This window comes from Hyperolius riggenbachi, chromosome 8, assembly GCF_040937935.1.
Source record: "Hyperolius riggenbachi isolate aHypRig1 chromosome 8, aHypRig1.pri, whole genome shotgun sequence".
NCBI classification, from domain to species: domain Eukaryota; kingdom Metazoa; phylum Chordata; class Amphibia; order Anura; family Hyperoliidae; genus Hyperolius; species Hyperolius riggenbachi.
This window is the reverse complement of record NC_090653.1, coordinates 160,203,118-160,214,650: the sequence shown is the minus strand read 5'-3', so window position 1 is coordinate 160,214,650 and position 11,533 is coordinate 160,203,118. Positions and strand designations below refer to the sequence as shown.

The 11,533-nt window shown below is 44.7% G+C and overlaps 1 protein-coding gene across 4 annotated transcripts in view; it reads right to left on the bottom strand.

The window, feature by feature from the left end:
- TEX11 (testis expressed 11) overlaps positions 1 to 11,533 on the bottom strand; it is a 239,213-nt gene that overhangs the window by 29,933 nt on the left and 197,747 nt on the right. For all 4 annotated transcript variants that reach the window (XM_068247619.1, XM_068247620.1, XM_068247621.1 and 1 more), the window contains 2 exons: positions 9,552 to 9,624; positions 2,481 to 2,630 (listed from right to left, as the gene is read on the bottom strand). In XM_068247619.1, coding sequence (XP_068103720.1) covers positions 2,481 to 2,630; positions 9,552 to 9,624 — 223 coding nt within the window. The remainder of the gene's footprint in view (positions 1 to 2,480; positions 2,631 to 9,551; positions 9,625 to 11,533) is intronic.

The window sequence follows — 11,533 nt, the reverse complement described above, 5'->3', positions numbered from 1 at the left end:
ACTTTATTCAGGGAAATGGGCTACTATGTTTCTTTTGTTTTAGGAATTAAGTACCCAGATCCACCACCACAGATCAATGGACTTCCTAGAATCCAGTAACTGAGGTAAATTCCTAATATGTCAGCCTAACATGTCAGCCCTATGCAAATGTATGCACAGTTAGGCAATAGGCCAGTGTTTCTCAAACCTGTCCTCGTGACTCCCCACCGATGCATGTTTTGCAGGCAACCTCACCTATGCACAGGTGGGTTAATTAGTGTCTCAGCTACATGGAATCCACGTTGAGAAACACTGCATTAGGGCCTGTTTCTACTAGCCGCAAATTTGCATTGCATCAAACCTGATGTAATGCGACTCGGAAAAGGAATCGTATGCATACTACAGATATCTGATTCCCCTAGGCCAGTGGCCTGCAAACTCATTTGTCAAAAGAGTCAAAGATCAGCAATACAATATTAAGATTTCTTTTGAGAGCCAAATTTTATTTTCAAGAACCATGTTTTTAGGAGTCTGTTTAAACTAGCTACTGACATTAAATAAAACCAGATATCATAGTAATAATCTTATATCATGAACAAAAACAATATTTCACATGAAAATATAAATATGCCAATACTCACATTTAATATGAAGACCTTGCGTTTCCTTGAAATTTTGATAATTATTACCCCCCAAAGTTATTGACACAGCCTTTCATTAATAATGGTGGGTGACACTGGGCCGACTCACAGGGTGACACTTGGCCGACTCACAGGGTGACACTGGGCAACTCACAGGGTGACACTGGGCCGACTCACAGGGTGACACTGGGCCTCTCTCTGGTGGTTCTTGTAATCCCATGCGAGCTGAATAATTTTGACTGGCCTACTTTAGACCTTTCAGCAGTGTACTAGTTATGGAACATGATGCCCCCTAGTAGTGCTCAGTCCACCCGACATACAACATCCAACACATTATAGGATATGTCCAGGCACACAAAAAAATTAAAATCCACTTACCTGGGGCTTCCTCCAGCCCCTGGTAGCCATCCTGTGCCCTGGCCGCAGCTCCGGTGGCTCCCGGTCTTCTCCACTGCAGAAACCGACCTCGCCAGGTCGGCTTCTTGTGGGCTCCAGCGCGCGGGTCACGTGGTCTGGCCGACATCATCAGGACGGAACTGCGCAGGCGCAGAACTACTAACAAGAGCTCGCAAGAAGCCGACCCGGAAGCCGACCTGGCGATGGTCGGCTTCTGCAGCAGAGAAGACCGGAAGCCACCGGAACTGCGGTGAGGGCACAGGACAGCTGCCAGGGGCTGGAGGAAGCCCCAGGTAAGTGGATTTTTTTTTCTTTGTGTGTGCCTGGACATATCTTTTAAGAGCTGTAATTACAGGCAGCAGCCCAGGTAGTGTCCCATTACATTTCACTGCTGCTGATTCTGCAGGCGGAGTCCGGGACTAGTCTGGTGGGGGCTCTGAACAAGGCTGTGCACTGCAAAGTCTGCTCAGTGTAGTACAGCCTGGGTCGCACTCACAGTCATGTGGCGCCACTGTAGAGAGGCCCAGAGGGGAGGAGATAGAGTGTTTCGCAGGGCTCGGCGGGCTAGGCTGCATCAACTGGCGATTACACGAAGGGGGCAGAGCATAATGGCAGCTTAGCCCCAGCTGCTATCATAGCCGCACTCAAATAGCTAAAGAGCCACATACGGTTCTAGAGCCACAGATTCAGACCCCTGCCCTAGGCAGTAATAGATGGACTTCCTGAAGGCAACCGGAATTTGCCCATGTCTATATGCGGTGCAAAGCGATGCAAACCGGGCCCTTAGCATCCTGTTAGGTTTCTTCTGTGTGTATCAAGATTTTTCTAGTAAATGTGTTGGTGTGTACAGGACAACCTCTCATGCTATCTCTATGTCTTTTTTCCATTCATACCTTTCAGCCCTGTTGTATAAGAAAGTGCTTTTACTTCTCAATTCAGAGCTGCTGATTGAAAACCTAGAGCTGTTAGTCAGATTTCTTCCTGGATGTTTCATTTTTTCACTAATGATTCCTAATTCCAAAACTGGAGAGATGAACTCTCTGGCAGAAGTTTACTCACTGTCACCCAAAACAAATTGTTTTGTGTACTGATATCAAATTAAAAGTGAGCATATCATTTTTCAGTAGTACTTTTTAGCTTGAACATTTGCCATGTTCCCATGTAGCCCTACTCTATTTGTATTTTCATTTTTTACAGTGTGTAAACTTTTGTTGAAATGGGGGTGTTCACTGAGGACGACAAAAGCAGGGCACAGACTCCCTGCGTTCATATTCCTCCATAAGAGACTGAAGGCATGAATTAGAAAACCTACATACCACAAAAAAGAAAACCGATAGCAAGCATGTCATTATCACTTTCTGTGCTTTGTGGAATTTATTGCCGTAAGTATATTTTTCACACAGGTTTGTTGTAAGAACAGTTATAATTTACCATAATATATAGCAGGATGATGTATTTACTCACAAGCAATAGATTCTAGTATCTTTGAATCAAGACTGGGCAGCTCCCAAACACATTCAAGCACATTTTCCAGCTTTGGATCATTTAATTTGGCTCTGATTTCAAACTCGTAGAGCAGTAAGAGGATTTCAGTGGTATCCCCTGAAAAATCACCTGAGTAAACATATATTTAGGATAGTTAGAACATATAAGAAAGCTGTTTCATGTAACAAATTCCCAGTAGAAAAGAAAAATAACATTATTTATATTCACACCTATGCATAGCCGGCCTTTGATATGAGCGACTGCTTCCAAGGGGGTGCCTATAGCTGGTTACCTATACTGAGGGCACCTACACCTGATTTCCTATACTGAGGGCACCTATAGCTTTACTGAGTGGGACAGGCAAAAATGGCGCACAGCGCCAATAGTGTCAGAATGGCGCTGCAGTAATTAACTTAAAACGATATTTATCGTTTTATATGTTAAATTTTTTTTAGCAGGGGTAGGGCTGGAGAGGCAGCGGGCCGTGGGCTGACAGCGGGGTCAGGGTGGAGAGGCAGCGGGCAATAGGCTGGCAGCGGGGGTCGGGCTGGAGAGACAGCGGGGTGGAGGGAGTAGGATTACATAGCATTGGTATACATTACCTTGTCCCGGCCGGCGATCGCTCCTTCACATCATAGCTTGCAGGAGTCCTGCATCCAGCCAATCACCATGCGGAAACTGAAGCCGCATGGTGATTGGCTGGATGCAGGACTCCTGCAAGCTATGAAGTGAAGGAGCGATCGCTGGCCGGGACAAGGTAATGTATACCAATGCTACGTAATCCTCCCTCCGACCCCGCTGCCAGCCTACTGCCGGCTGCCTCTCCAGCCCAACCCCGCTGCCAGCCCACTGCCCGCTGCCTCTCCAGCCCGACCTCCGCTGCCAGCCTGCTGCCTCTCCAACCTGACCCCCTCTGCCTGACTAGCTCCCTGCATTTTTCAATGGCGCACCGTTCTGCTGTTTTATACAACGCTATTTACCGTTTTAATGTATTTACATTAAAACGGTAAATAGCGTTTGATGATCGGCAGAACGGTGCACCATTTTTTACTCTGCGCCATTTTTTACTGTATGCTTACTGAGGGCTCCAACACCTGGCTACCTTTACTGAGGGCTCCAACACCTGGCTACCTATACTGGAGGCACCTACGCCTGGCTACCTATGAGGGGATGGAGACCTTCACCTGACTAGCAACCTATATTGAGGGCACCTACACATGAGATCCTATACTGGGGGTACCTATACCTGGCTACCTACCTATACTGAGTCTGAGGGCATTTGGGGGGGGGGGGGGGCACTGCGGCTATAGCGGCTATAACCATAGCTCCCAACTGTCCCTTTTTCAGAGGGACAGTCCCTTTTTGGGAGCCCTGTCCCTCTGTCCCTCTTTCCTCCTCATTTGTCCCTCTTTCTATGTAAATATATATATTTCTCTACTAAAAAGTGTTCAGGATAATGCACTCTTTCCATCCATTCGTGGTTATTAATAGTATTTTTTCTATTATACATACGTGGCACAGAGATCTGAGCATTTGGCGTGATGTGTCACAACGTCAAAAAGGTTAGGAACCACTGTTTTAGGAGATATCTCACAAGAGAAAAGGGGAATTGCATATGAGCCTGTGTGTGTGTATACGTGCGTGTGTATATGCACGTGGGAAGAGGATGAAGGGGAGGGCACAAAAATCAGGTTTCGCTCAGGGCGCTGTGAAACCTAAGGCCGGCCCTGCACCTATGGCTGTAACTGTTTAACTCTGTAAAAAAAAGTCAGACTTCCCCTGCTTTATCTCATGTTAGTGCTGATTATGTCTTTAAAACTGAGTTGTTGGACAAAGATACAGTACTCAAAATATGATGTTTTGGTTCCAGGACACTTGGATTGGATGAGCCTTGAAATTCGTGCTTTGGGGTTCATCGAAATATAATTCCATAGTTCCAATGAACTCAGTGGTAGGAAAATTCTGATATTTGTTGTGATCTCTGGAACGTAAAATACGACAGTCATATGTATTAACAGGGCAAGGAACATCCACCATGTTCGAGGAACAATGTGCTGTTAAACAAGAGCAGAACAATCTGTATGGTGGGGGGGGGGGGGGGGGGAGGGGCTATGTATGCAACTTTGAGGGCAACATGGGAAAGATGCAAATCCTTTAAATTATAGGAAAAATGCAAATCTTTCAAATTACAGCTGCATGGGTTTCCTGATGCTGGATATTATGTTATGGAGACACCAAGGCTTGTTTCTGGGAATCCATACAATTGCAGTCTATGCTTTGCTTTGTATGTTGATAGTTTTATTTTAAATACCATCCTTTCTACAAGCCAAGATCAAATTTTATAGAATTGTCCTTTGAATAAAAATGATTTTTTTGAGTATGACACCCAACTGGTCTCAGTTTAGCAAATGCTACTAATCATGCAATTATTAATTAGCTATTTGTTTTTTTTTATGCTCCTGTCCTTCTGTATCAGTTTTTATGTAACTTATTGAAATTTATGTTTTATGTTTATGCAGTGGCGTAGCAATAGGGGATGCAAAGGTTGTGACTGCACTGGGGCTCCTGTACTAGAGGGACCCACTGGGGCCCTCCTTCATCCATCTTATTAGCTTTTCATTGATGCTATGCTGGTAATGAACACCTATTCAGGCATTGCATAGTGGTAATCCTTAATAAACGCTTCCCTTATTCTAAATACACCTCTCTGGCACTGCAGCTGTCCTTGGCAGGTTTTGGGGCTCCATATCAATAGAGTGGTTGGGGCCCCATGCAAAACTTGCACTGGGGCCCCAAGCTATTTAATTACGCCACTGGGTTTATGGAAACTTGTGCAATTGAAACCCTTGTTTGTTTTTATCTGTTTATGTATAAATTAATTACTACAGCTTACCTGTACCAATTCTGATAATGGTGCTGGGCTGGTCTCCAATCCCAGTACCAGCCTAGCACGGCCAGATTCTCCTCCTTTCAAGTCAACATTTTCTCCTCTGAGGCCAGGTTAATTTAAAAGGTGTACCCAAGGGCAGATGCTCTATTTTTTTTAACATCTAAAGCTTCTAGCTGGCTAACCTTGCTCCAGCTTCTAAGAAAACAACGTTTTTGCTTAATGAAAATGTTGAAATAAGGGATTCAAGTACGTGGTTAGTACTGTTTGCTAAATTGACAGCAGTTGAAGTTCATACTAAAAAGAAACGCCTTTTAACTTGACCGAAAGGTCTTTAAAATACTTCTGGGGCACTTCTGATGTTGTATTCAAACAAAGGTATTCAAAAAAAAGTTCATTAATGGACAGGAGCAGTTCAAGACTTTTTGCTGCCTGAGGCAAACTTGTGAGGATGCACTATGTACAGTATCATTTTACTGTGGAGCATCAGGGATGGATCTAGGGGGGGAGCAGGCGGGTCTCTTGCCCCAGGCGCAGTTTGTTGAATTCTTAAAAAGGCAGCAAAATTTGGATGGGGAATGGCAGTTTAGGCGCCAAAACCTGACCTTGCCCCAGGCGCAACTTGGTCTAGATCCGTCCCTGTGGAGCATCCTAGAAATTGCCCTTAGTGACTATGTAGTGTGTACAGCATTATGTGACCCAAAATGCTGTACATTTAAGGAGTTCCACCTCTTCCATGCTGCCCTAGAAGATGGAAGTTTTCGCCACTACTATCACCCCCCCCCCCCCCCCTTCTTTTTAATAACAAGATATTCTTCAGACATGGTGTTGCTATTCCATCACATTTTGCTGTATTTGGTTGCTGTGGTTGCCCTTCAGAATCCAGAACAAACAATCAGATTTTTCCACATTGACTTCAATGATGTTTTGATTTGATGCATTATGAGTTCTGAACATTTTCATCTGTTTGGCCAAGATGCTGGCAAATCAAGCAGAGGCACATTTGAGCAGGATTAGTAAAAACATCACTAATCAATTTAGAGAGTGTGGTTTCAGCACTGTGTTTAGGGCAGAAACCAAACTACAGAGAGTAAAGGAATGAGATAGAAACAAGTTAAACTTACCCTTACACAATGCAATTTTTTAAAAAGATTACACATTAAACTTAATAAAATCATCCAATGTAAAATAATTCTATAAAAAATATGGTCTTCTTAATCAATATACAATCATTTTATAAAGCAAACATTACCGGTAATTGGGAAGGGCCTTTTTTATCTAATTGATAGACCAGGAGCACAGGGGGGGTTGCAAGCAGACGAAGTATGCAGTTCACATCATACTTCATAGCTTCTTACTGCATTGAGTAATACGAAGCTAGCAGTATTTTAATCACTATTTGATCAGAGGTATTCTGAAGTCCCATCAAATATCATGTGGTGGAGTTGATAACTAATCAACTTCAGGCAGCTGCTGAGGGACAATTGGGGCTGGAATGCATTAGGTTGAAAGAAGGTTTCTTTAGAATAGGAAGTATTCTAAACTGCCAAAATAGAGAACTCCTTAAAGAGAACACAAGGTGGGTTTCTGCCATAAATATTAGGACACAGAGGCACATTCTGCATACAATGCTCAGCCTCTCTGTCCTTATAGTGTGCCCCCAGGCTCCCCCGTGCTCTGCTGTCCCCCACAGATTATCGCTAGTTGGCTGTTTACCTTTTTGCTGCCACTCAGCGCTGCTCCCCCGCCTCTTCTATAGCGCGGCTTCCTGCCTGTGTCCCTTCCCTCCCCGCCTCTGTAAGGCTGTTGGAGAAGGCTTACGGAGGCAGGGATGGACGGGACGCAGGCGGGGAGCCGTGCAATAGAGGAGGCGGGGGAACGGCGCTGAGTGGCAGCAAAAAGGTAAACAGCCGACTAGCGACATTCTGTGTGTCGCTAGCCTGGTGTTTTTTTTTATATTGGGGGACAGCAAAGCATGGGGGGAGCCTGGGGGCACACTATAAGAATACAGAGGCTGGGCATTGTATGCAGAATGTGCCTCTGTGTCCTAATATTGATGGCAGAAACCCACCTCGGGTTCTCTTTAAGTTTGTTTGTTTTATTATACTAAATTGTGTATAAATTAGATTGTTGTTTTTTTTAGATAATTAAAATCACAAGGGAATATATGCACAGTATCTACAAATACTGAGTTATGTTTGCCAGACTCCCCTCACCCCTCTGGCCATGTCACCCCTGCAGACAATATCCCATGTCCAGCAGTGTTACCACTCGAATCTAGATAAACGTTGCCTCATAGAAAATAAAATCTTTAATAGCCAGGCGCGTTGCTAGGGGGTTTGATTCAGGGCACCGCCCCCGAAGTTTTGCCATGGTGCCCCAGATACATTCTGTTTGGGTGTCCTGTGAGCCTCCCTACCCACCGCAGTGTGCCGCCTCCCACTCCCTGCTCCTGTCTCTCATGAGGCGTTCCCCATCGCGGCGACTGGGCAAGGCAAATCAGGACACACACTACCCATACACGGGTACACTTCAAATGCGGAAGTGAGGTCCCTAGTCACTTACTGCATGTGTGCCAGGTAATGTGCATCCTGCCCTGCCTTCCCCAGTTGCCGTGATCTGAGGTCTGTAGCTCTGCTACCCACTTCCACCCAGCAAGCCCAGCAAAGCGACGACCCCTGGCCCCAGCCCAGCCTAGCAAAGCTCCCAGCAAAGTAAAGCCCCCAGGCACCAGACCAGCAAAGCAAAGTCCCCATTAAAGCAAAGACCCCGGGCCCCAGCCCAGCAAAGCCCCCAGCAAAATAAAGGCCTCGGGCCCCAGACCAGCAAAGCAAAGCCCCCAGTCCAGCCTAGCAAAGCCCCCAGCCCAGCCTAACAAAGACCCCAGGCCCCAAAGCAAAGCCCCCAGCCCAGAAAAGACCCTGGGCCCCAGCCCAGCAAAGGAAAGACCCAGGGCCCCAGCCCAGCCTAGCAAAGCCCCCGGGCCCCAGACCAGCAAAGCAAAGCCTCCAGAAAAGCAGAACACGCCGGAACCAAATACAGCAAGGCCCCCAGCCCAGCAAAGCCCCCAGCAAAGCAAAGCCCCAGGGCCCCAGCCCAGCAAAGTCTCCATGCCCGAGGCCAGCAAAGCCCCCAGCAAAACAAAGCCCCCGGGCCCCAGCCCAGCAAGGCAAAGCCCCCAGCCAAGCAAAGCCCCCAGCTCAGCAAAGCCTAGTAAAGCCCCCAGCCCAGCAAGGGGCCCAGAAATGCCCCCAGCCCAGCAAAGCCCTCACCCCAGCAAAACCCCCAGCAAATTGCCAAGCCCACCACAGCCCCTAGCAATCACCCAGGAAATCCCCAGGCCCAGCACCCAGCAAATCCAGTCTGGCTCAGCATCACCGCCAGCCTAGCCGCCACAGCATCACCGCATCACCACCAGCCAGGTCAGCACAGCATAGCATCACAACCAGCCAGGCAGCCCAGCATCATAACATCACCACCAGCAAACCCAGCATAACCACCAGCCGAGTACAGTACACAGGCCAGCCAGCCGAAGACAAGACAGGAGTCAGGTGAGGGACTTATTTATGTGAAATACTGCCTTTTTAATATATTTCAGTTACACCACTGCTATGTTCATGTACCTTTGGCCCCACCTATGACCACCCCCACTTTCTGTAACATGACCATGCCCATTTAATTCACTCTTGGTGCCCAGGAACTCCCAGGAACCTAGCAAAACCCCTGTATTCAAATACTGCACTCACAGGTTAGTTGCTTTTTACAAAGGCACAGTGTTTTTCTCACCCCTTCTGGGCTGACTGACCGCTGTTCTGGCATCCTGCGCTATAGAACATTGTCAGTGGTGGTCCATCAAATTTGGGGAGTCACTATCCAAGTGGTGTTGGTGGTGTAGAGTGACATCATCAGTAATTTTCTGTAAATCTTTACTCAAACTACACAATGAATGGCTGGTACATAGGTCAGAAAGTTACAGATAAGAACCCAAGTCAGTGCTTAACGTGTAGCAGTTTAATTTTTGGTGGTTTAGCACCAGATTTTGGTGCACACTCTCAAAACACATGCCCCCCCCCCCCCCCCCTTTTCCATTGACCTTTTTAAACTATTACTTTACTTTTATGACAATTTTATTCAATATTCTTTATCAAATGATCAGTATATACCTTCAGACTTTAGATTATGCCATACCTCCTGACATAACTTAGTATTTTCCATTGACTGAATGAGGAGTGCAACCTGTAAAAAGACAACATTCATTTGCTCAAAGTGTTTTATGCAGTGTCTTTGCGTATTGTGTTGTGTACAGTACTGATTCGTGCTTTTGTAGGTCAATTATTTGGCTGTTTGATTTAGGGTGCCTTACCATGGAGTTGGTCTTTTCTTTTTAATGGAAAAGATGTACATATAGGGCTTGGCTTACTTAGGATCACATTACATATAAAAACTGACCATTTTCCACACTGAAGACAAGCAGATAAATGGACATGTTGACAGATTTTATGTTATAGATTGGATCTGTTCAGGCATATCCACTTTCCTCTCTATTGCGGTGGTGGGATGCAATGTCCTGTCTTGCACGACTTTTCACATATACAGGTTTTTTAAAATGTATGTGTTTTTAAACTACCATTCTCTACATATAATTCAAACTCTAAATAATTAATCCTTCTCTTTGCTCGTCTGTCCTGTAAATTTTATTTTCACTTCATTGCTATTGATCTTTTCAAGATAGTGACGCTACCTGTAGACTAGCAGTGCAGCTATTGGGAGAAGTTTAATGTTTTTGGACCCTGAGGCCCAGGTGGGACCCTGGTCCTATGGTGTCATTTTATAGACAACATGCTGTCAGTCTAGAGGGATGGTGAACAATCTTTGTTGGAATTCATTGAACAGATCAATAGCAATTAAGTGAACTTCAAATTTACAGGACAGACCAGCAAGGAAAAGTTCAAATATTTGGATCTTGAACTATAGGTGAGGAATGGTAGTTTAAAAACACATACATATTAAAAACCTGTAGATGTAAATTGCTATATTATATCTACCAGTTGCCAGCTACCAAGACGATTAAATAAGATACCAAATAAGAGCCAGTTTATTAGATGAAGACACATCTGTACAGACATTGTTACATATGATGAGAAGGCAGAACATCTGATGAAGTGTTTTACTGAAAAATGATATCTGGAAGAAAGAGTGCAGGATGCGTTGTTAGAAATGAGAGTGAGAGACAGAGAGGAATTTTTGGTAACAAGGGAACCAGTGCAAAACATTTAGTTCTCAAAAATAATAGATCCCAATCATATTCCCTTAGGGCCTATTTTCACTACACGCAGATTGGATGCAGATTGGATGCAGAAAAACTGACTCCAATGAATGCCTATGGGAAAATCTGCATCAAAAAAATCATGTTTAGTGGAAACAGGCCCATAGGCTTCTTTGGATTAAGTTTTTCTGCATCCATTCTGCATCCAATCTGCGTGTAGTGGAAATAGGCCCTTATAATAGTCAGATGTACTTAGTGAACACAATTGTAAACAAATATTAGGGAATTTTGGAGGATAAGGTACTGGGTTCAATATTCCAGGCTGCCAATATTGGATTACAGGTAGCTACAGGTAGCCAAGCCACAGAGAGATGATGATAATAAAAATGGGGATATTCCAAAAGATGCGAAATGTGTGGGGATTGTAGATGTACACAGAATGTTTGGCCAGTTAAGATCAATAGTCCAATTACATGTGACATGAAAGAAGTGATATACTGTGAGGAGTGTCTTGGTGGACTAAGGTATATAGGTAGCCCTTTTGTTAAGCTAGGCATAAACTCGTTGGTTAGGACACGTTAGTGAGTGAATTAATCAGGAATCAATTGGATAGTGATTAATTTCTCCACCAACTCCATACACTCCATCTCAATCAATTTCAATAAAAAAAAAAATGGTATCTTTCATCGATCAAACCCCTAGAGTTGTACCACTCCTCCCCCACCTTCTCACACAGAGATTTTCCAATATATCAAATCACATTTTAATGTATAAACTGCATGAAATCAATAGAAAGCAAATCAACTAGATTTGTTGAGGGTAATAGATCTCAAGCAAATGTGATCAACGTAACTTAATTCTCCAGAAAAATATATAGTG